The sequence below is a fragment of the Acanthochromis polyacanthus genome, chromosome 17 (assembly GCF_021347895.1).
Source record: "Acanthochromis polyacanthus isolate Apoly-LR-REF ecotype Palm Island chromosome 17, KAUST_Apoly_ChrSc, whole genome shotgun sequence".
In the NCBI taxonomy this organism is placed as follows: domain Eukaryota; kingdom Metazoa; phylum Chordata; class Actinopteri; family Pomacentridae; genus Acanthochromis; species Acanthochromis polyacanthus.
In genome coordinates, this window is record NC_067129.1 from 38,242,224 (window position 1) to 38,269,005 (window position 26,782).

The 26,782-nt window shown below is 41.2% G+C and overlaps 1 protein-coding gene across 1 annotated transcript in view; it reads right to left on the reverse strand.

Annotated features, from left to right (window-relative positions):
• LOC127530710 (NACHT, LRR and PYD domains-containing protein 12-like) overlaps nt 1-26,782 on the reverse strand; it is a 78,186-nt gene that overhangs the window by 21,978 nt on the left and 29,426 nt on the right. Inside the window, exons 2-3 of the mRNA XM_051938062.1 lie at nt 3,058-3,266; nt 1,144-2,938 (exon numbers count right to left, since the gene is read on the reverse strand). Coding sequence (XP_051794022.1) covers nt 1,144-2,938; nt 3,058-3,266 — 2,004 coding nt within the window. The remainder of the gene's footprint in view (nt 1-1,143; nt 2,939-3,057; nt 3,267-26,782) is intronic.

A 26,782-nucleotide genomic window follows, 5' to 3' on the forward strand; every position in this document is an offset into this window, starting at 1 on the left:
TAAGATTTATGATCGTATCTAAGTTAAAATGACTGGTTATGTGATTATGTATTTAAACTCATATTCTGGTCACATTATATGGAACTTTTTGGCACTTTTTTGTAAAAAACAAAAAACAAAAAACTTTTTAAAAAAAATAAATGAACATAAAATTATTTAGGGGGGCTTATGAATATTTTAGGGGGGCTGAAGCCCCCCTAAAATACGCCTAGTGACCCCACTGCTGCTCATGCAGATTTCCTGTGCTGACACTCAAACTCTTCCTCTTGCTCTCACGAACTTGTGCTCACGGATATCTGCTCTGCTCTCGGATTTTTTGTGTATCAGCGCTGTCAACCAACAGAAGGCCGGCGAGCTTTGACCAATCACATTATCCCTGTTTGTATACGGGTGCATTTGCTGTTTTTCCGAGGAGCGTCCCATAAGGGCGTGCATTCTTTTACCAGGTTTTATCCACTCCCTACGTCCGGGGCTGTAATAAATGTGATTTCTTTTATTTTTTGACCACTGTTGGAATAAAATATAATTCAATACATACAACAGCGTCCGAGCTTCTCATTAAAATGGCTATATTGTATAATAATAGCGGCATCGAACACTGCTCTTTGAGGTGTGCTGGTGGAGAAAACAATGTCACCATCCTGTGACGCTCCTCAGAAAAACAGTGAATGCACCTGTATACAAACAGGGATAATCTGATTGGTCAAAGCTCGCCGGCCTTCTATTGGTTGACAGCGTTGATACACAAAAAATCTGAGAGCAGAGCAGAGATCCGTGAGCAGAAGTTCCATGAGAGCAAGAGGAAGAGTTTGAGTTTGAGTGAAAGAAATCTGCGCGAGCAGCATCGTAACCGAGTGCGAGGACACAGTTTGAGCACGCGCAGAGCAAATTTGAGTGCAAGAGCAGAGTTCTGAGAGACAATATCACGAAATCTGAGAATGAAATCGATAAATGCTGCCCTCAAATCAATTTAAAATGCTCTTGAATTATGATAGGAAATTTATTCCATATAAACACAGCTGACATGATGTTTGAAATAAACAAGAGGAACATTAAGAAGAATGAGATGTTCTCGTGAGAACATCTGAAGAACTGAACTACTGATCTACTCTGACTGATCATGTTCATCACATCTGGACTCACCGAGCCTTTCTGCAGTTCCTCACAGCTGGAATCAGTCTCAGTTTTCCCTCCTTTGATGCTCTGTACTTGTCCAGGTCCAACTCATCCAGAACCTCCTCTGACATCTGCAGCATGTAGGCCAGAGCTGAGCACTGGATATCAGAGAGGAACTTCTCTGATCTGTTCTCTGACTGCAGGAACTCTTGGATCTCCTGATGTACTGAGAGATCCTTCATCTCCATCAGACAGTGGAAGATGTTGATGCTTCTGTCTGGAGACATTCCATCACTGTTCTTCATCTTCTTCAGGTTCTTGATGACTGTCTGGATTGTTTTTGGATGGTTCTCCGTCTGACCCAGCAGACCTCCTAAGAGTCTCTGGTTGGACTCCAGACAGAGGCCATGAAGGAAGCGAACAAACAGGTCCAGGTGACCATTTCTACTGAGGAGGGAATTCTTCATGACACTGTTCAGGAACATACTCAGAGTGTGTCTTTTCTTGACTTTCCAGTCTCTCAGGAACTTCTCCAACACCTCAGTGTTCCTGTTGGTGTAACAGTGGAACATGTAGACTGCAGCCAGAAACTCCTGAACGCTCAGATGAACAAAGCAGTAGACTGGTTTCTGGAACATCACACACTCTCTTCTGAAGATCTGGGTACAAACTCCTGACAACACCGAGGCCTCTGTCACATCCAGACCACACTGCTCCAGGTCTTCTTGGTAGAACATGATGTTTCCTTTCTCCAGATGTTCAAAGGCCAGCCTCCCCAGCTTCAGAAGAACTTCCCTGTCAGCCTCCGTCAGCTCCTGTGGACTCGTCTCAGGTCCCTCATGGTACTTCTTCTTCTTCCTCTGTGTCTGAACCAGCAGGAAGTGTGAGAACATCTCAGTCATGCTCTGGGGCAGCTCTCCTCTCTGCTCTGTGCTCAACATGTGCTCCAGAACTGCAGCAGTGATCCAGCAGAACACTGGGAGTCGACACATGATGTGGAGGTTCCTGGATGTCTTCATGTGGGAGATGATTGTGCTGGAGCGCTCTTCATCACTGATCCTCCTCCTGAAGTACTCCTCCTTCTGGACGTCGGTGAAGCCTCGTACTTCTGTGAACCTGTCCACATGTTTAGGAGGGATCTGATTGGCTGCCGCAGGGCGGGAAGTGATCCAGACCAGAGCCGAGGGAAGCAGATTCCCCTCCATGAGGTTGACCAGCAGAACGTCCAGCGATGACTTCTGGCTGACGTCAGACACAACCTTCCTGTTGGTGAAATCCAGTGAAAGTCTGCTTTCATCCAGACCGTCAAAGATGAACAAAAGTTTACAGACAGCCAGCTGCTCTGCCGTCACCTTCTGTAACGTTGGATGGAAAACATGGAGCAGCGTGAGAAGACTGTGCTGCTCATCTCTGATCAAGTTCAGCTCCCTGAACGGAAGCACCACCACCACACTGACGTCTTGGTTTTCTCCGCCCTCTGCCCAGTCCAGAGTGAACTTCAGCACTGAGAAGGTTTTTCCCACGCCGGCCACGCCGTTGGTCAGGACCACTCTGATGGCTCTCTGCTGCTCAGGTAAGGCTTTAAAGATGTCCTGGCACCTGATGGGAGTGTCATGGAGGCTCTTCTTGGAAGCTGTCTCCAGCTGCTCCACCTCATGTTGGACATCAGCCTCTCCACTGTGTCCCTCTGTGATGTAGAGCTCAGTGTAGATCCTGTTGAGGAGGGTTCCACCTCCTGCTTCATCACTTCCTTCAGTCACATGTTCACATCTCCTCCTCAGACTCATCTTATGTTCCTGCAGAACCTCCTGCAGACCAACACCTGCTCACAGACCAGACAAACAATCAGACTCAGCAAACACAAACATCTTTCATGTCTGGACAACACAACAACAAGCTCAGTTTCCACACATCAGTCCACCAGCAGATGTTCAGTCTTACTTTGTCCACAGCTGCTGCTTCTGGATCTTTCTCCACACTGGGGACAGGAGGAGTGTCCTGATGGAGCAGACTGGTCCCAGTATGAGCTGATGCACTGTCTGCAGAACCAGTGTCCACAGCTGCTAGAGACTGGATCCTTCAGGACGTCCTGACACCGAGCACAGCAGGACGGCTGCTCCTCCACACAAACTCCCCTCCTCTTCATCACTCTGTCAACACATTTATTCATCACATCTCACATCATCTGGAGAAAAACATCCACATGTGACTCCACAGAGCAGAAGAGAACAGTAAAAGTGAGGCTACTGTTCTGTCTGAGTTCAGCCGCTAATAAAAAGCTGCTTCCTTTTATTATCAACTCCACTCACTTCTTTTCCCATCAGCTGTCTGATTAAACTCTCATTCATCTGCCTGCAGTTTGCTGTTCATACAAACTCAACACTTTGTGCAGCAGCTTCACAGTAACAGCCTTCCATTACAGACAGCTGCTTCTGTTCTTCACTGCTTTACTCACTTTGGCAGCTCAGCTCGGCTCACTTCACTTTAACTCAGAGAACAAATCATGGAGAAACTGTGACAGAGCAGCAGCCTCAGACACACAGCGTTCAGCTTTCATTTAAACATCTGGATCATCTGGAGAAGGAATCAATGAAGACCAACCACAACATCAGCTACACATCTGGAGAACATTCTTTAACACACGAGTGCCAGGTTTTCAGCTGTTTTACCACAGAAACACCATCAGAAGTTCTGCTTCTAAAACCCAGACCAGGATCCATCTCAGTCTGAAAGAGTTCTGCATTCTGACCACTGTGTGACTGTTTCAGCAGAGCATCTTCCTTCATCCTAAAACCTTCATCTTCCATCAGGTCACTTTACAGCACAAACACTTTCTTACTTTGTGTCTGAGGGTTCAGGTTCTTTACATGTATTTTAAGTTATTTATTGTTAAACTATCATGTTGTCTTTTGCTTCAGCTATTTATTACTTTAACTCACAACAGAATGAAATATTTAGCTTAGTAAGCAGCCAACAGATTATTCAGCTACTTTTAGCAACAATGTAATGAATTATGAACCTTTTCCTGTTTTATTGCTAAGTCTTTATTTAATCCTACATGTTAGCTTTTTATTAGCTCACCATTTATTATTCCAGCTAACCACTCACTACTTTTACCTCACAGTTTATCCATAACTTTAGAATTCTTTTCTTTTAGCTCATCAGAAATGAATTATTTAGGGAAGTATACAACTTACAATTATATCATTTTTAGACATTTTTAGCTAAATGTTTAATTCTTAATTCAGCTAACATCTATTTTTTAGTAGTTAAGAAAATATATACTACAAAACCTTGATGAAGCCCTGTGACAGACTGGTGACCTGTCCAGGGTGTCCCCTGCCTTCACCCGAGTCAGCTGGGATAGACTCCAGCACCCCTCATGACCCTAGTGAGGATAAAGCGGTGTATAGAGAATGGATGGATGGATGGTTGGATTAAGTTCAAACAGGAAACTGCCAGAGAGGCTTTGGGGGGAAATTTTAAATATTTCATTTCTCCTGTTTCCTACAGATAAAACATCAAACTGTAACTTTTATTCTCAGAGTCTGAGTCTCATGTGCCCTAAATGTAGAGAAACACAGACTGAATAAAAACTGATGACTGAATGTCAGTGTATATATAATAGAGGCAATTACAAGGTTTAAACTCTACAGAGAGGTGAAAATGATGAGCTGACCGTCTTATGATCCACACTTCACCCCAACACTGTTTGATCAGAGATTCAAAAAATGGGTCCACCATCCTATCACTGCATTTAGTAGAATTATCTCAAATGGAGAAACTGAGAGCTTCTCTGGTCTGATCCAAGAACACAAACTCAACAATCAGGACTTCTATAGATTCTTACAAGACCAACATTTCTTTGTAATGAGATCAGAGATCCACAATCTAAACCTTTTGCTCACAACTGACTCAGATTTTCATAGACGCCTACAAGGAGGAGAACACTAAAGGGATTATGGGTAAATTATACAATGCCATCTTATCAGTGAAAGAAGATTGGACTGATTCTGTCAGAAAATGCTGGGAGAATAATATGAGGGTGGAAGTTCCTGAGGAGACTTGGTTGAAGTTCTGGAAGTCTCAGAGCTCCTCTACTAACTCTCTGACCTGGAGGGACTTCTGTTGGAGTCATTGATAAACATTTTTAGAACACCAAAGTAGAAATGATTGAGACTCAGTTAGCGTGGTGGATGGAGTGTGGATCAATGCCAGGATTCTGGCTGTGTCCATATATTAGACCTGCATCCAAACAGCCAGAACCAGATGGTGGTTACAGAGAGACCCCCCAACTATGGAATTTATATTTGTCTCAGACGATACGCATATCTAACCTCTTTGTATTTTGTTAGAACTATTGTTGTTGTACTTAAAAGACTCTAAAAATCTAAAGTTTAAAAACAGAAATCTCTGAAGTTGTTCCCACTGACTTGTAGCTTCTGAACAATCTGAGACTTCGTCTACTGAGAGCTCTGAATGATGTTTCTCTGTTAATGTTCTACTTGTGACTGTTTAACAGCTGAAAGCATCAAACTTTCTGACAGCCAGAAGAAAGAATCTAAACAACACATTCATTTAACAGAAGAAACAACTGGACACTTAAAGATGAACAATAAGATCAGTATTACTGGAAATGTGTGCAGCTTCAGTATCATGTGTAACATTCATTTACTTCCACAGTATCTTCACCAGTTTGACTTCTGTCTTTCTTTTCTCTTATTTCAGATCAGTTATTTGGATTCTCAATAACATTTCGTCCTTATTTCTTATCAGTTTTGTCGTCATTTTGTTTTTTGAACAGGACCTGCCATAATAATGTCCTTCAGGTTAATGATTTTCCATCTCATAAAGAATCAGAACTCATATCAGGTTTTATAGTTTTATACTGAGCCTGTTTAGAGTTCAGACCTTACAGTAATAGAAGCTGTTATCTTGGATTTCTTTCTGGTCTGTTTGACTATTTATCAGAGTTTTCAGTCTGTTTCTGTCCTTTTAGATGGACTCTTGTGATCAGCTGATTTCTACACAGCAGCAAACTGATGCTGATTTCCATCAGAGTTGATGTTCTCTGAACAAAAATATAAACTCAACATTTTTGTTTTTGCTTCCATTTTTCATGAGTTGAACACAAAGATCTCAGACTTTTTCTATGAACACAAAACTCTGTTTCTCTCAAATATTGTTCATAAATCATGTCTAAATCTGTGAGTGAGAACTTCTCCTTTGCTGAGATAATCCATCCTCCTCACAGGTGTGGCAGATCAAGATGCTGATTGGACAGTTGATTATTGCACAGGTGTGTCTCAGACTGACCACAATAAAAGGACACTCCCCAAAATACGCAGTTAAACGGTCGGGACGCCGTGGACAAAACAAAGCAGTGAGTACATAAGTACATTAATGTATACAGTACCGTGACATGCAGGTAATTGTACTGTTAAATGAGCCCGATCTCACGGGGATTCGTGAAACTGTCACGTAAGTTTTAGTTTCGGTTTCGTGTGCACCAACACGATTTCGTCATGTTTTTCGTGCCGCTCACCACGAAATGCGCACCAATGTATTTTAAACGGCGGACTTTTCGTGCCACTCAGAACGTATTTCAAAAGAATGTGTATATTATATTTTTAATGTAAAACCGTGGCGACTCCAAAGCTATATTTTGCATGACATCGTCCCTAAACATAACCCTAACCATAACCCTAACCATAACCTAACCATAACCTAACCATAAGCCGGTGGTACACTTACCAATTTGCATAGGAATTTCAAGAATGTCTGGCGGCCGGCGGCCGCAAATGCGATCACACAAGCAGTATACGCCGATGGACAGCTTAGATCGTCATGAATCCGCCGGTATAAACCACTTTCAGATGTGATTACCACAGCGAAAAACATTTCGTGGTGAGCGGCACGAAAAACATGACGAAATCGTGTTGGTGCGCACGAAACCGAAACTAAAACTTACGTGACAGTTTCACGAATCCCCGTGAGACCGGGTTGGTTAAATGCAAGTAATAGTACTACTATATCCAGAGTATAAGAATTCAAAATACTGTACTGTTATACTGAGATATACACACAAACTGTATGCATCTGTTAAAATGTAATTAAAATTCTCTCATTCATGTTGTCTGTATAAACATTAACAGTCAAAAGTTTGGACCTTGTAGATTAACATTGAAGACATCCAAACTATAAAAGAACACATATAGAACTATGTTCAATATTCAGTATTAATCTACAATGTAGAAAATAATACAAACAAATAAAAAGCACTGAATGAGAAGGTGTGTCCAAATTTTAGACTGGTAGAGTTCTGATATACATGCACTCTGTGTGTGTAGTAGGATACATGTACTCTGTGTGTGTAGTAGGATACATGTACTCTGTGTGTGTAGTAGGATACATGTCCTCTGTGTGTAGTAGAATGCATGTCCTCTGTGTGTAGTAGGATGCATGTACTCTGTGTGTAGTAGGACACATGTACTCTGTAGTAGGATATATGTACTCTGTGTGTAGTAGGATACATGTACTCTGTGTGTAGTAGGATACATGTACTCTGTGTGTAGTAAGATACATGTATTCTGTGTGTAGTAGGATACATGTACTCTGTGTGTAGTAGGACACATGTACTCTGTGTGTAGTAGGATGCATGTCCTCCGTGTGTAGTAGGACACATGTACTCTGTGTGTAGTAGGACACATGTACTCTGTGTGTAGTAGTATACATGTACTCCGTGTGTAGTAAGATACATGTATTCTGTGTGTAGTAGGATACATGTACTCTGTGTGTAGTAGGATACATGTACTCTGTGTGTAGTAGGATACATGTACTCTGTGTGTAGTAGGATGCATGTACTCTGTGTGTAGTAGGACACATGTACTCTGTAGTAGGATATATGTACTCTGTGTGTAGTAGGATACATGTACTCTGTGTGTAGTAGGATACATGTACTCTGTGTGTAGTAAGATACATGTATTCTGTGTGTAGTAGGATACATGTACTCTGTGTGTAGTAGGACACATGTACTCTGTGTGTAGTAGGATGCATGTCCTCCGTGTGTAGTAGGACACATGTACTCTGTGTGTAGTAGGACACATGTACTCTGTGTGTAGTAGGATACATGTACTCTGTGTGTAGTAGGATGCATGTCCTCTGTGTGTAGTAGGATGCATGTCCTCTGTGTGTAGTAGGATGCATGTCCTCTGTGTGTAGTAGGATGCATGTCCTCTGTGTGTAGTAGGATACATGTACTCTGTGTGTAGTAGGACACATGTACTCTGTGTGTAGTAGGATACATGTACTCTGTGTGTAGTAGGATACATGTACTCTGTGTGTAGTAGGACACATGTACTCTGTGTGTAGTAGGATACATGTATTCTGTGTGTAGTAGGATACATGTACTCTGTGTGTAGTAGGATACATGTACTCTGTGTGTAGTAGGATACATGTACTCTGTGTGTAGTAGGATACATGTACTCTGTGTGTAGTAGGATACATGTACTCTGTGTGTAGTAGGATACATGTATTCTGTGTGTAGTAGGATACATGTACTCTGTGTGTAGTAGGACACATGTACTCTGTGTGTAGTAGGACGCATGTCCTCTGTGTGTAGTAGGACGCATGTACTCTGTGTGTAGTAGGACACATGTACTCTGTGTGTAGTAGGATACATGTACTCTGTGTGTAGTAGGATACATGTACTCTGTGTGTGTAGTAGGACACATGTCCTCTGTGTGTAGTAGGATATATGTACTCTGTGTGTAGTAGGATGCATGTCCTCTGTGTGTAGTAGGACGCATGTACTCTGTGTGTAGTAGGACACATGTCCTCTGTGTGTAGTAGGACGCATGTACTCTGTGTGTAGTAGGATACATGTACTCTGTGTGTGTAGTAGAACGCATGTACTCTGTGTGTAGTAGGACACATGTCCTCTGTGTGTAGTAGGACGCATGTACTCTGTGTGTAGTAGGATACATGTACTCTGTGTGTAGTAGGATGCATGTCCTCTGTGTGTAGTAGGACGCATGTACTCTGTGTGTAGTAGGATACATGTCCTCTGTGTGTAGTAGGACGCATGTACTCTGTGTGTAGTAGGATACATGTACTCTGTGTGTAGTAGGATGCATGTCCTCTGTGTGTAGTAGGATGCATGTCCTCTGTGTGTAGTAGGATGCATGTCCTCTGTGTGTAGTAGGATACATGTCCTCTGTGTGTAGTAGGACACATGTACTCTGTGTGTAGTAGGATACATGTACTCTGTGTGTAGTAGGACACATGTACTCTGTGTGTAGTAGGACACATGTACTCTGTGTGCAGTAGGATACATGTATTCTGTGTGTAGTAGGATACATGTACTCTGTGTGTAGTAGGATACATGTACTCTGTGTGTAGTAGGACACATGTACTCTGTGTGTAGTAGGATACATGTACTCTGTGTGTAGTAGGATACATGTACTCTGTGTGTAGTAGGACACATGTACTCTGTGTGTAGTAGGATACATGTATTCTGTGTGTAGTAGGATACATGTACTCTGTGTAGTAGGATGCATGTCCTCTGTGTGTAGTAGGATGCATGTCCTCTGTGTGTAGTAGGATACATGTACTCTGTGTGTAGTAGGACACATGTACTCTGTGTGTAGTAGGATACATGTACTCTGTGTGTAGTAGGATGCATGTCCTCTGTGTGTAGTAGGATGCATGTCCTCTGTGTGTAGTAGGATGCATGTCCTCTGTGTGTAGTAGGATACATGTACTCTGTGTGTAGTAGTATACATGTATTCTGTGTGTAGTAGGACACATGTCCTCTGTGTGTAGTAGGATACATGTCCTCTGTGTGTAGTAGGACACATGTACTCTGTGTGTAGTAGGATACATGTACTCTGTGTGTAGTAGGATGCATGTCCTCTGTGTGTAGTAGGATGCATGTCCTCTGTGTGTAGTAGGACACATGTACTCTGTGTGTAGTAGTATACATGTACTCTGTGTGTAGTAGTACACATGTACTCTGTGTGTAGTAGGACACATGTACTCTGTGTGTAGTAGGATACATGTATTCTGTGTGTAGTAGGATACATGTACTCTGTGTGTAGTAGGATACATGTACTCTGTGTGTAGTAGGACACATGTACTCTGTGTGTAGTAGGATACATGTACTCTGTGTGTAGTAGGATACATGTACTCTGTGTGTAGTAGGATACATGTACTCTGTGTGTAGTAGGATACATGTATTCTGTGTGTAGTAGGATACATGTACTCTGTGTGTAGTAGGATACATGTACTCTGTGTGTAGTAGGATACATGTACTCTGTGTGTAGTAGGATACATGTACTCTGTGTGTAGTAGGATACATGTACTCTGTGTGTAGTAGGATAGGTGTATTTGCTTGCTTGTATACCTCCTTGTTAAAAAAATAAAAATAAAATAAATAATGCAGCAATTAAGAGTTCAACATGCTAAATATTTGTGTCAGCAGGTTCTGTATAAACTGGCCTTACCGAGGTCTACTCTGGCCGGGGCTTTTATGAAGTCGATTAAAACAGAATTTATCCATGAAGAGAACTCCTTTCCAAACTGCCAGAAGTCATCAACTGTCAGCAGGATCTGAGCTGATGGAGGGAACTTCTGCTTTATTTTTGGCTCCTTTTTTTCTGAACAATGTCTGACTCAATCCTGTCCTTCAGGTTAATGATTTTCTATCTTATAAAGGATCAGAGCCTCATATCAGGTTTTATAGTTTTATACTGAGCCTGTTCAGAGTCCAGACCAAACACTGACTGCTACTAAACAGCTCATTACTGCAGTAAATGTCTCTGATGGACTCCACATACATTTCATTCTTCAAGTTTTTAACAAAACCCAAACTTCTGTGAGGATTCTTCTAATAACATTTCTGCTGACAGTAATAAAAGATGTTCTCTTGGATTTCTTTCTGCTCTATTTGACTGTTTATCAGTGTTTTCAGTCTGTTTCTGTTCTTTTAGATGGACTCTTGTGATCAGCTGATTTCTACACAGCAGCAACAAACTGATGCTGATTTCCATGAGACTGGATGTCAAATGGAGGCTGAAGCATGAAAACAGCTCTGAGGTCTGGACCACCAAGCAGGATCTGAGCTCATGGAGGAACTGCAGCTTTACTGTCGACTTGTTTTGTTTTATGAACGAGAATTTCCTTCAGGTTGAATAATTTTCCATCTGAATCAAAGAGAACCAAAGTTCCACTCACTCAGCTTCTTCCTCTGCAGCTCTCTGCTGTGTGGACCAGGTCTGAGAGAAAATCCTCCTCTGTGTCTGCAGGCTGCCGTCACTCTGAGACACAAAGAGCAAAGATCAGCTGCTGCACCTTTAGATGACGTTAATATGAGACATGATGAAGCTGCAGCAGCTTCCTGGAAACAGCTGAGGACTAAGAAAGCTCCTCCTCTCTGACCACAGCCTCACTCTGTCCTTTATTTCTACACATTCACATGTTGATGAAGGAGCTGATCAGGAGTCTGTTTGTCTCTGACTTTATCCATCATGTCTGCCTTCAGACTCTCACATTATTTCATCTACTGTCCAACACTGCAGATCCTCAATCAAGCTAAATTTCAGGTTTTTCTTTAATATTACCAGAGAAATTGTCATCAAAACACAGTTTGAAAATGTAATGTGTTTAAAAACAGACATAAAGTGGGTTGATGGTCATGTTCTTAATACCGTTTTAAATTGTCTCTGATTACGGGTGAGTGGAGTTTTTTTTTAAATGAAGCTAAAGTCACATTTTTGAGCTCAATCACTGGGACTTCTAGCTTAGACAACCCATGGCAACAAATTTAATTCTCTGCCAGGGTGGGTCTAGTTACCCTCCATAAGGCTCAAGGTTGGATTCTCCTAAAACTGGCCGGACCAATCACCATGAAGTGTAGAGTCAGCAGGCGGGCGTAACTAAGTGACGTCAGAGGAGCGACGATTCTGACAGAAACAACCGGAAACAACTAGCCTAGCCACGCTAGACAACCCACGGCAACGAATTTAATTCTCTGCCAGGGTCGACAACAAAAACGACAACAGTCGTTGAGCTCCATTAGCACCGACTCTGAATAATCTTTCTGTTAACATGTCTGTAATATACTTGAGCTTCACCCATTGACTGTATAAATAAGGCTTCACCATCCTCTGATATCCGGCGCTCTAGGAGCCTATTTGTTGCACTGATTGGTTGTATACCTACCCAACTGCTGCAGAGTGATTTGATAGACAACCTTTTAGCCCGCCTCCCTCCCTGTCCAGCGTTCCTAGACCCTTGTGTCTTCAGAGCATGGGTCGAGCGCGGCTAGGCTATGGGACTTCTGTATTAAAGCATAATAATATACGACACTGTATGTCAGAAAAAGATTGTTAGATGGTACACAATTTTATCCAACTAGATCACATATTAAGATTATAATCACACAATATTATATTTAATGCAACTTTACCAGAGTACTGATATATTAATGGTAAAAAAAATCTAATATAATATAAAATGGAAATTTACCTGAGTAAATATTAAAAGATAAAACCAACAATATTGAATATTTCATGTTTGTATTGCATAAAACACTCATTTTAACATTAAAACACACAATGTTCTCAACTGTGTGATTTTAGCAGATAAATTATTCAGGTTCAAACCTGACAGGACCATCTGTTGCACATGTTCACCTGACTCACTGAAATACTGAGGAACAAACTCTGTACTGTACTTGACTAATTTAAACATTTGTTCATAAAAATGAATAAAGTACAAATTTATCTGAATACATTAAATATTAAGGTTAGGACCTGACAATGCTACATATTATAAAAATGTACTGACTTAAATATTAACAGTCAGACCCTGAGATGTTACATAAAATATCACCTCATTCAAATACTGAAGTTAAAACTCTACAATATTACGTCTGTGTAGATTCTCAGTCAAACAGGTCATGGGAACCCAGAAAGTTTCAGTTTCTTCTCGGTTCTTGTTGACGTTTCACCTTCGTCTCAGAGGGAGCTTCAGTTCTCACATTACCTGGATTTGGTGGGACCAGCTGACCAATCAGAGCAGACTGGGCTTTTAGGTGGGAGGTCCTAAAGAGCTGTAAACTAAAACAGAACGTTTCAGACATGTAATGTGTTTAAATTATTCAGCATGTAGATTTATTGTATAGAGACAAATAATAACCCTTTGAACCTGAACATGAGCAGAATATGGACTCTTTGGTCAGAAGAACAGAATGTAGTCTCTGTTACAAGCAACTTCTGTGGAAGATTTAATAAACATTTCATTTCCTAAAGACCATTCAAAATAAAGATGATTTGTTTTTACCAACAGCTTTTTATTAGCTTTGTTTGCAAAAATATCAGCTTTAGAATTCTACACTCTACAACATATTCAAGTGTGGGAAAAGTAAACGGCTGTAAACTGTCTGCAGTGGCTATACAGCGAATGTTTCCTTTGTTTTGGCACAACTAGCTGCAGATTTCTGTCCACCCTGGATATTTATTTCATCCTAAAGAAGAAAAACCATATCAAAGACAAAAGTAGAAATAAAAGTCCTCCAGTCTGAAAAAAGCCTGAATACAGCATATTAATGTTCCGTCTAAAACAGACACTGCACCACCAGTGTCCATGTAAAAACATGGCTGAGAAAATACATTTTAGAAAATAAAGATTTTATCAGAGTCTCTGTGAGGATGAGGTGTAGAATCTGCACTCATATCTTTGTGTTGTTTCTCTGGGTTTCATTCCTGCTCATGCAGCAGAGATCCGTCTCCATCTAGTGGCAGAAACAAAAACTCTGAGTCTCATCTTAGATTGAACCACTTCATCTTCATCTTGGATAAATCCAGAGACCGACTTCCTGCAGACACACCTGGAACCTGTTCAACATCTCAGAAGCAGTCCAGGTTTAGTTGGATCACAGGGACAAAATCAGTTTCAGAGTCAAAGTCTTTAAACAGCAGAACTGGTCATTTAAAGGTAATGTGAGTGTCCACAGGTCAGCTCTTACAGGGATAATCATCTGTTCAGTTCAATTCAGTTTTATTTATATAGGGCCAAATGCAGGTCAAATTGTCTCAAGACGCTTTACAGAACCCATATGCCTGAACCCCCAGAGCAGCCCGAAGAAAAACTCCCTTTAAACAGGGAAGAAACCTCGAGCAGAACCCGGCTCTTTCATCTCAACTCCTTTATAGTTTTACGTCAGGTTCAGGTTTCTGAAAAGGAATGGATCAACCTCACGAAGAGCAGTTTTCAGAACTGAAACAGCATCAGCTCCCTTTCTATGAACCCGGTCGATAAGCTGCCGTGCTTTATTTGCTCCGGTCTGTGCTCTGATGACGTCCTTCTCTTCTTCAATGATGACGTCCTCATCATAGAGTCTGTCCAGGAGTTAGTCCACAGTAACGTCTGAATCAACTGTGTCTGAACTGATGACAGCCACTCCTGTGGTTGGACTCTCTGCTCTGTGTCCCTTTCTGGATCTGGAAGAAAACAAGAAAAACATGTTTAATCACAAACTATCATTTCTACAGCAGCATTGTTCTGCTTCGGTTTGCTGCAGCATCCAGATGTGTTCTGTCCTGTCCCCTGTTCTTCTTTTACCACAGCATCAAACACAAGTTATGTTCTTTGGATTCATGATAGCTCACTCTAGTTCTGCGCTCTTTGCGTCCTTCTGCATGGCTGAGGACCACGTTTGGATCTTGATGCTTTAAACAGTGAAGTCAGTGTTGTAAAGGCAGAGTGGGCGGAGCCACAGACTGAACAGCAGCCCACATAGAGGTCAGTTTATGGCAGGGACACGCCCCTCCTGCTGCTGTCAATCAAACTAACAGAGACACGACCCTCCTGCTGCTGTCAATCAAACTAACAGGGACACGCCCCTCCTGTCAACTAAGTGTTGTCTGTTTTTCTCATGTTTCCACATGGACAGTTTTCTTCCTTATAAGACCAGCGTTACATGTTCCATGTCAGCCCGATCTCACGAGGATTCGTGAAACTGTCACGTAAGTTTTAGTTTCGGTTTCGTGCGCACCAACACGATTTCGTCATGTTTTTCGTGCCGCTCACCACGAAATGCACACCAATGTATTTTAAACGGCGGACTTTTCGTGCCACTCAGAACGTATTTCAAAAGAATGTGTATATTATATTTTTAATGTAAAACCGTGGCGAATCCAACGCTATATTTTGCATGACATCGTTCCTAAACATAACCCTAACCATAACCCTAACCATAACCTAACCATAACCTAACCATAAGCCGGTGGTACACTTACCAATTTGCATAGGAATTTCAAGAATGTCCGGCGACCGGCGGCCGCAAACGCGATCACACAAGCAGTATACGCCGATGGACAGCTTAGATCGTCATGAATCCGCCGGTATAAACCACTTTCAGATGTGATTACCACAGCGAAAAACATTTCGTGGTGAGCGGCACGAAAAACATGACGAAATCGTGTTGGTGCGCACGAAACCGAAACTAAAACTTACGTGACAGTTTCACGAATCCCCGTGAGACCGGGTTGTCCATGTCCATGATGACCCAGAATTTATGACGATGCTGTAACAGTTCACATGCTCAGAACAGGTCGATAATCAACTCGAACCACGTCTAGAACAGAGTTCCACACTGACTGCAGCTGACTATGAAATAGGACAATAACACCAACCATGCATGTGTAATGTCTGCAGCCGACTGTGTGCAATCAAGGCTTTTAAAACAAACTATTAAAAACACACTGAAACAAACTGGCAGGAGTTATATGTGGAAAGGAAGGGAATGAAGGTGATATCAGCTGACCTTCAACAAAATATCCCTGTAGCAGAAGAAGTCATTTCTGCTGCTGAAGGAGGGTGAAGCCTTTACCTTTCAGATGAACATTACGTTTCCAGACTTCTGTCTTCTCTTGGTCTTGGACCATCAAAGTCAGAAAATCTGGATTTGTATTCAGGAAAACCTCAAATGTTGGGTAGAAATTGGGTCCAAAATGTGAACAAAAATCTGCACGTTGAAAATCAACACAAACACATCACTATGACAGCAGAAACTGTGAATGAGTTTTAAATGTCATTTTCTTTATAACCATGTCAGATTTCTTACTGCCGGCTGTATTTCCAAACCGTCCCGTTCACAGCGGACACTGTAACTCCGACCAAAGCTGAACAAACAGTCAGCTGAGATCCTGATGTTTTCTGCATTTCCTTGTTGGGCAGCAACCTTCAAGAGAAGAACACATTTATCATCATGTGAATGATCAAGTAGTCAACTCTATTTATTACCTCCGTCAGGAGGTTATGTAATCACCGGAGTTTTTACCTCCGCCAGGCGGCCATCTCTCAATTGTCCTTCGACCTTCAAAAAATTCCTGGATCCAGACGGTGATTCAGATCACCTCCAAAATCTAATCGATTCTTACTTGTGCTCTTCTGGACATCCTGTAAAAATTTGGTGAAAATCCGTCCATGACTTTTTGAGTTATGCTGTTAACAGACAAACAAACAGACAGGCACACACACACACACACACACACACACACACACACACACACACACACACAGACGGACAGACAGACAGACAGACAAACGGCATGGCAGAGGTATGCGCTCTCCGAGTGCTTTTCTAGTTTACAGATGTTATTTAGTGTTTCCTCTAGGACTTTAAGAAAGTTCCTTGAAGACGTTTCACCTCTCATCCAAGAGGCTTCTTCAGTTCTGGTGGTGGTTGGTGTTGCCTCAGCTTTTAAACTTCTGTGAGGTGTGTCCAGGGCTATTATTCCAACGACCGATACCAAAACTCTTCTGACTACTCAACGATGGTCGTTGTGAGTAAATTTCAACGACCCCCACCGATACTCACAACGACCATCATTGAGTAGTCAGAAGAGTTTTGGTATTGGTCGTTTGGGACACTGAGAAGGAGGAACCCAGAGCTTCTCCACACCACGCCACTGACTCAGCATCTATTCAACGCAGCGGGCCCTTCACAGGGCCCTTGCGGGTACGTCTCTTTCCCTGTATTCAGCTTACTACAAAGCAGAAAAGCTTGCAGCAATCTCACTTACCCCTACTTTGATATCTGTGCACTGGCCACAAGTTTTTTTCTTTATCACAGCTGATAAATGATGGCTCAACCTACCTCATCGTCAGATTGTAGAGGCTGTGCTCACTTCGCTGCCAGACTTGAGCAGCTGGAGAAGGTCGTCTCGGTTCTATCCCGGTCCTGGATACCCATGGACGATTCCATTGTCGCCTTTGGTCCAGCTAGGGGCAATAAAGATGTGGAGGGTGCAAACACCACAGTGCCTGTTTCCCGCTCGCCTTCTCCTGCGGGCGCTGATCAATCTCTGGAAACAAGCCTGAAGGCTTTGGCAAATTCCACTCCGACGCATGCAGCGGCTGAACAGTGGCAGGACGTTGTTGTCGGGAATAAGCGAAACAATGCCCCTCAAATGCAACCCTCTTCACTACTCCAAACAAGTAATCGATTTAGTGCTTTAGCCTCTGAGAATTGTCCACCGGTAAAACACGGTCTGGTTTTGCTTTGCAGCAAGCCATCATATACTCCAGCACCAGGCTTCTCAGATGAAGCAGCGCGACACTTTCTAAACTCTCCACGAACTGGGTTGGGTACTATCGCTAAAGCACACCGTTCCTCTCGCTCCTCTCTACCCGTTGAACAGCCAGAACAGCATGCAAATACATCTGTCTGCGAATCCGGTCCTGGTTCTGTACGCGAGGTCCATCAGAATTTTCCTCAGATTAGCCATGTGTCTGGCAATGCTGAAGGTGCACGTGTCCGGTCTCACGCCCCCTCACCTACAGGCCAACAGAGTCCTACGGAACCGCCCCCTAAACGTTATCCATCAACTGTTATAATAGGACATTCTATAATTCAGAATGTAAAGAGAAAATCAGCTCGTACTTACTGTTTCCCAGGTGCTAAAGTAGAAGATATCAGAAACAGATGTGCTGAATTACTTTTAAAGTTTCCAAATTCACAAAACATTGTAGTGCATGTTGGTGTTAATAATATTAGAGAAAGAAAATCTGAGCTCCTAAAAAAGGAGTTTAAGAATTTTCTTGATTTACTCAAAGACACCGAAAGAAACATTATAATTTCTGGACCCACGGCACCTTATGGACAAGGCAGTGAATGTTTTAGCAGGATCCTTAGTTTTCACACATGGCTACAGATCACCTGTGCTGAATATGGTGTACACTATGTTGACAACTTTAATCTCTTTTGGAACCGCCCCTCGTTTTTTTTCTAAAGGATGGCATTCATCCCAGTAAACTCGGTGTGCGTGTTTTGACCGATAACATTTTTTATACTGTCAACATAAGTATGAAGCATTGACTAACCCTTCACCCTAAAAGTAGAAATAGGGGGGTTAAATTACCCCACCCTTCCCCATCATCACCAAAATCTCTTTTAGCTACATCATTGCTCTCTATGGACTTGACAATATCAAATTCAACTAAAATCTCTAGCTTAATTACAAATAGGGCCAAACAACGTCAATTAAAAAAGAAACATGTCAGACAATGTAACTTAAGCAATTTAATCCATATTCCATGCAGTGAGATTGTCTCTAATACCCTGAATCACAAATCACTTAAACATGGTGTTCTTAATGTTAGAGCACTGAATAATAAATCATTTTTAATTAATGATTTTATTACCTCTAATGAGTTAGATTTTATGTTTCTAACTGAGACTTGGTTAGATGAGACTAACGCCAATCAGGTATTAATTGAGACTTGCCCACCTAACTTTCACTATCTGTCAGAAATAAGACAGAATCAGAGGGGCGGGGGTGTTTGTGCCTTTTTTAGGGATAACATATCGTTTCACAAACAGTCATTTGGGACTTTTTCATCGTTTGGTTACGTCTCATTTAAAATTAAGATTCAACATGCTTCTCTATTGTACATTATTATTTATAAACCTCCAAAAATTCCTTTTATTTCAGATTTTACTGAGTTTATTTTATCCGTATGCTCAAAATTGGAATATGTAGTTATTAGTGGTGATATGAATGTGCACGTTGACATAGCTCATGACTGGCATGCCAAACAACTTTGTGATGCCTTTGAAACATTTGGTTTGACTCAACATGTGACTGGCCCTACACATAATGAAGGACCCACTCTAGATATAATCATTACTAAAGGTGTTGACGTTACAAATGTAAATATTGTTAATCCTGCTGTCTGATCATTTTTGTGTCTTTTTTGAGCTTTTGGTTACACCAGTGTCAGTCGCTAGCTGCTCCACTGTGATCCAGAAAAGATTTATAAATGATAATACGAAGGCACAATTTGTGGAGAAGGTTCACTTTGAGGATGCTCAGTGTTTAGATGTCAATTTGCTGCTGACTTCCTATTCAACTAGTGTTCTCAATACTTTGAACTCTATTGCTCCTGTGAAGACCAAAGTTGTTAAAAAGAAACAAAAGGCTCCATGGCATAATGAGGCTTCAGTCAGAACGCAAAGGAGAGAGTGCCGGTGTGTTGAACGTAAATGGCACAAGTCAAGGCTTCAGGATGACTACGAGACATGCAAATCAAAGCTAGTTATGTTCAATCAAGCTGTGCGGCAAGCAAGAGAGAGCTATTTTTCTGAATTAATTTCAAATTGTAACAACAGTTCTCGAGTTTTATTTGCAACTGTGGCCAAATTAATAAACCCCCAAACCACATCAACCCATGACCTAATGACCACAGATAAATGTAATGATTTTGCATTATTTTTTAAAAATAAAGTCCAATCTATAAAAAATTCAATAACCCCTACATCCCAAACGATAACTTTCCAACCAGTTGGACTCTTACAACTTACACATTTTTCAATGGTAAATGAAAAAAGAATTGAAGATGTTGTTTTTAGTTTGAGCTCAAGCAGTTGTTCTCTTCATGTATGGAATCACAGGAGTGCCAAATGAAAATATAAATAAATAAATAAATAAATGTGGAAATATAAAGAAATCATGCTAATAAATTAAGTACAAAGAACTGAATTAGCCAATATACTGGAGACCAAAGCTATTTAACTTGATCAGTATAACATTGTTTGGTAACATTTCAATTATTTGAGAGCAGTCCTAAAGAATTGCCTGTAATCCCAATAATAAAATGGGTTTGGAGGAAGAACATAGATGGTAATCTGGATATATATGAGTTAGGCTTTATAAGTACGATTGGTAGTATTGGTGGTATTAATAGTAATGCTACTACTAGTGGTAATACACCAACTACTGCTGCTGATACTGTCACTGCTACTACAACTTGTACTACTATTACACATGCTGATACTACTTCTACTACTCTAACAGCTACTTATACTACTACTGCTGCTTGTACTTTTCGTATTACTGCTTGTACAGCTATACTACAGCTACTATTAATCGTCTGGTATTTGGTTGTCCAGCTGTTAGCTCGTGTTAGTGTTTTGCTAATGGCTAAATAGTTAGCTCTCATAGACCTTCAACAAGATTTAATAATGAAAAATGAGCCCAAAACTATTCTTACCTGTGGAAAGTTATTCCAGGTTTCCTTGTCTTGATCGTCCGATGTAGTGTGGAACTGTATGCCATACAATGAGCCGGCATTCTTCTTGTTTGAATTTTCGTGCCGTACATCAATGGAAAACACTGAAACTTTGCCCCCACTAGCTTAGCGTCTCCGTCGGGACGCCGCTCAGAGGGGCGTGTCGTATCTACTCTCATATGCCTGTGATCAGGAACGACGAGGAAGCCCCGCCTAGAGCCATTTGATTGACAGCTCAGTCCACCAAGGGAAAGCAAACTGATTTGCATTTTATTTCTTGGTGGTTATTTCATAATGGCCTGACACCATGAAATAGAAAAATGCAAATCAGTTTGCTCTGGGCGGGGCTTCCTTTTCGGGGGGGGGAGTCGTACCCGCACACAGGCTTCTGTCCTGACGCCAGCTCCAACCACGGCTGAAGTGAAGCCGTGTCACCGTGGAGCTTCGGCTGATTCTGCCATCAGACACTTTAAGGACGCTGCTAATTCGGTAAATAAATGTTTATTTTCTTATCAGTGGCAGAATCAGCTGAAGCTCAACGGTGACATGGCTTCACTTCAGCCGTGCTGGGAGCTGGTGTCAGGCAGGACTCCTGTGTTCAGAATCCCCGCCCAGAGCAAACTGATTTGCATTTTTCCTTTTCTTGGTGGACTGAGGAAATATAAAGGGAAATAAATAAATAATTAAATAAATATAAAAATGTGAAAATATAAAGAGAAATAAATAATTAAATAAATAAATGTGGAAATATAAAGAGAAATAAATAATTAAATAAATAAATAAAAGGAAAAAACAGAAAAGGTAAAAGCAAAGACAAACTTTTCCTTTTTATTTATTTATTTATTTATTTCTCTTTATATTTCCACATTTATTTATTTAATTATTTATTTCTCTTTATAGTTCCACATTTATTTGTTTATTTATATTTTGATTTGGCACTCCTGTGACTCCATATTGATGAGCTGCCCACAAGCTTTTTAAAGTCCGTGTTGAGCAGTTTGTTACCACAGCTCATTCATCTAGTCAACACCTCATTGCAGACAGGAGTATTTCCAGACGTTTTAAAAACCGCTGTGATAAAGTCTCTTTTGAAGAAAATCGGGCTCGACCCTTCAGTATTAAATAATTATCGGCCCACATCGAACATACCTTTTATAGCCAAGGTCCTGGAAAAAGTTGTCTACAAACAACTTACTGACTTCATCTTACTTAATAAAAGTTTTGATGTTTTCCAATCAGGCTTTAGATCCTGCCACAGCACCGAAACAGCTTTAATTAAGGTAACAAATGACATCAAGGCAAATTGGGATGCAGGCAAGGTCACTATATTGGTGTTGCTGGACTTGAGTGCCGCATTTGATACGGTGGACTGCAGGATCTTATTACAGAGATTGAGATATTCTGTGGGAATCCATGGTAAGGTCTTTGAGTGGTTTGCATCGTATTTTGAGAACAGAGAATACTTTGTCAAGATTGGAAACTGTGTCTCAGATCACATGACTATGGCCTGTGGGGTCCCCCAAGGGTCAATTCTGGGACCGCTCTTGTTTAACTTTTACATGTTGCCATTATGGCAACTAATACGGGAAAACAATGTTACTTATCATAATTATGCAGATGACACAGATTTATGTGTCACTAACAGCAGATGAACTCAGTCCAGTGAACTCCCTTTATCACTGTATTGAGCAAATTACCACGTGGATGCAGAATAACTTTCTCCAGCTAAATGCTGACAAAACTGAGGTTATAGTTTTTGGCCCACGAATTCAAAGAGAAAGGATTACTAGTCACCTAGAAGCTCGCTCATTACAACCTAAAGATCAGGTTAGAAATCTAGGCATGATCCTGGACTCAGATTTAAAATTTAGCTGTCAAATTAAATCCATGATATCTTCAGCTTTCTACCACTTAAAAAACTTAACAAAGATTAAATCAATAGTTTCAAAACATGATTTGGAGATATTGATTCATGCGCTTGTTTCAAGTCGATTGGATTATTGCAATGGCTTGTTCACTGGGCTTACAAAAGAAGCCATACAACAATTGCAAAGCATCCAAAATGCAGCTGCAAGGGTTCTGACTGGAACCAGGAAATATGACCACATTAGTCCAGCGCTTAGATCACTGCACTGGCTTCCTGTTGCCCAGAGAATAGACTTCAAGGTAGCTCTATTAGCCTATAAATCTCTTCATGGTCTTGCCCCAAAGTACATTTCTGATATGTTAGTACCCTATGAACCATCCCGCACTCTGAGATCCTCAGGAAAGGGTCTTTTGGAGGTTTCCAAAACAAATTCTGAGCGTGGTAAGGGTACGTTTCAGTATCACGCGGTCTGTATCTGGAATAGTCTTCCCATTGAAATTAAACAAGCCTCAACTTTGGCAGTTTTTAAGTCTAAACCGAAAGCTTTTTTATTCTTTTGTGCTTATGGAAATTGAATTATTTAATTGTATTTTAATTTGTTTTAATGTAACTTTTATCAACTTGTTTTTATTTTTGTTTTTGAATGTATATATGCCTTTACTGTAATGCACATTGGGCTGTCACTGTTACATGAAATGTGCAATACAAATAAAATTGCCTTGCCTTGCCTTGCCTTGCCTGCTGATTACCAATGAGATGCACCTGCTGCCAAGACTCTGTGCCTACATACACCTAGGAGAGAGAAAAACCAGGGCCAGAGGAGGGGAGAGCACTGCCACTAATCACAGCCTGTGGCTGTAACAGAAAGGTTCAAATCTCAGATGGAGGCTCTACAAATAACCTGTACAGGTCCCTTAAAACACATTAGAAATAAAAAAAAAACTATTGGATGAGAAGGTGTGTGTATATATATATATGGCATGCCGCTTAGGAAATTATATATTGAATGAAAGTACGAATATATTGAATGAAAGTCGGAATATATGGAACAAAAGTACCCATATATATAACGTTCAGACTTTCATTCCATATATTCAGACTTTTTCCTACGGACATGGCAAACAAAAACAGGAATCTTACTGGATGTTTGCTCTTCAGATTAGCTCTGCTGCGATTAGCTATCTGTCTTCATCGTTGTCACGGGCAACGGCGACTACGTTTGAGAAGACAGGTAATTTTTAGAGATGTTTTGATTCTGAACACTGAACGTGTAGCATTAGCTTAGCTACTTAGCTTCGACTACGTTTGCATCCACTACGTAGCGGTTAAACACACGCTATATGTTGATGATCATGGTAATATCTATGTTTATCTTTATAGCTGGTCTTAAGTCTAATTACGAGGCAGAGGTCAGCTGCTGTCTGGACACATCCACCATCACGCCACTGGTGAGACACAACTGAAATGGATTTCAGCTGAAGGCTGCTGTTCTGTCCAAACTGTCATGAGACATTTTTATTGTGACATACCCTCCACTGTTCTTAGCTTTTGATTCAATAAATTTTTTGAGATGAGGAATTCATTATTGCATGTTTCTACTTAGGGCTGCACAGTGGAGTAGTGGTTAGCACTTTTGCCTTGCAGCAAGAAGATCCCCAGTTCAAATCCAGGCCTGGGATCTTTCTGCATGGAGTTTACATGTTCTCCCTGTGCATGCGTGGGTTTTCTCCGGGTACTCCGGCTTCCTCCCACAGTCCAAAAACATGCTGAGGTTAATTGGTTACTCTAAATTGTCCGTAGGTGTGAATGTGAGTGTGATTGTGTGTCTGTATATGTAGCCCTGTGACAGACTGGTGACCTGTCCAGGGTGTCCCCTGCCTTCACCGAGTCAGCTGGGATAGACTCCAGCACCCCCCATGACCCTCGTGAGGATAAAGCGGTGTATAGAGAATTGATGGATGGATCCAAACTGCTCTTCATACTTTTGGCCACCAGATGCCACCAAAGAGGACTGTGTTGAAAAATGTCCAGTAATACAAGCTTCAATGATTCACAAAGGTTCATTTGACTTCACTAGAAACATCTGAGGAGCCGACAGAGCCAGAACTCCCATCACTAGAAGACAACATGGAAACACGGAGAACCAGTTTGTCCATCAAAATAAAATGGAAACTGCAGAGAACAAGAGAAACAGGAGAAAATCTGCTGTTTTCTGGCTTTACTGAAAATTCTTCAGTCATTATTTTCTTGATCTGTGGTACATTCTAACAAAGTCCTCCATAATTACCACCAATACGGAGAACAACAGAAAAAGACAAGAACTTTCACTAAATTATTTGAAGAATGAAATGGTTTTAGTTAAAGTGAGCGTCAGAGGAGTACCAAATTCTGATTTTCACTCTCAACATTTGACTGGAAAAAGACGCAAACACCACATTTGGCTCCTGGAATAATCACAACTTCCATCTTTGAAGAGGAACAAGTTTACAAGGAATCATTTAGAAGGATTTGACAAAGAAACACATTTAATCCATGAATGTAAAACATGTTTGTGAGGGACAGAGTCATGGAGAGACTCAACTACGTCTAAGTATTTTATACGAGTCTATAATTTGGTATCTATTCATAAATAGTCATTATTTTACGCTAAATATATATTTTTAAGTAAATCGCAGATGATCAAGCAGGAACTGTCTATGAGACTCAGTCACTCGATGCTGTAAACTAATTTCCCTTAACTTTTTTCATTAGCTGCTGAATCAGAAATAAACTTCTTCAACAGGAACTGTGTTCAGCTGCTGACCATCAAATGACTCAAACACATGCAGACACTAAATGGAGGACATGATGAACAGCTGTTTGTCCTGACTTTACAGCTGCAGTTAAAGTGCAGTGAAGGAGGAGCTTTCATCTGTTAACAGAATTTACCAAGTTTACCAGAAAAAGCTGCTGTTCTTACCTTTATGAGGAGCTTCACATGGAGACAAGAAGCTGTGTCTCAACCTTCATGAAGAGGAACTGAAGTTCAAGCAGGAAACCACCAGAGAGGCTTTCGGGGAAATAAGTTGTGAATCTTTCATTTCTCCTGAAACGTAGAGAAACACAGACTGAATAAAAACTGATGTCTCTGTCAGTGTTCTATGTTTTGGGCACATAAGACTCTGGGAAGAATCATTCCACTGAAATGTTTTATCTTTTGAAAAAAAGGAGAAATGAAAGACTGTTTTGTTCTGAGTTTAGGTTTAATTAAAAACTAGAAGACCTGAAAGTTCTGAAGGGTTCATGAGATAAAAGCAAATCAGATAAATATGAAGGATAAAGACCATTAAGAGCTTCATGAACTCATGAAAAGATCCTCAAACTAGTTCTCAAACAGACAGGTAAGATACTTGGTTCAGGTTGCCTCATAAAATAAACACACTGCTAAAGCTTTGTGTTTCAAGAAATCTAAAACTGTGACCTAAGAAGAAATAAAAATGATTTCAGTCTCATTCAATAAATTCCACAGAAGACATCAACATTTAACAGGTGAATAAGAGAAGACAACATTTGAAAGGAAGTTTAGCTTCTATGACACATAAAAATTAGGATTTTTTCACAGATAAACAGTAATTTAGTGGAATTTTATGGATGTGTGTTAGAGTTCTAAAACAACCACCATGAAAAACTGTAAATATCTGAACACACAGAGGCTCATTTAAAGCCACGACAAAGATCTGTTTTCCCAGAAGAGGTGAGAACATAAATCATCAGACACATGTATTAATTGTAATTTATGATCCAGATGATAGAAGCTGAAGTCAGAGGTCTCCTGACTTCTTCCTGTTTCTGTTCTGAGTTTAAAGCTGCTCAGCCAATCACAGACGGGGGGCTGCTCAGCCAATCACAGACAGGGGCTGCTCAGCCAATCACAGACGGGAGCTGCTCAGCCAATCACAGACGGGAGCTGCTCAGCCAATCACAGACGGGAGCTGCTCAGCCAATCACAGACGGGGGCTGCTCAGCCAATCACAGACGGGGGCTGCTCAGCCAATCACAGACGGGGGGCTGCTCAGCCAATCACAGACGGGGGGCTGCTCAGCCAATCACAGACGGGAGCTGCTCAGCCAATCACAGACGGGGGCTGCTCAGCCAATCACAGACGGGGGCTGCTCAGCCAATCACAGACGGGGGCTGCTCACTCATATTTACATGTGGCCTGAATAAAAAGAGTCTCTCTGCTTT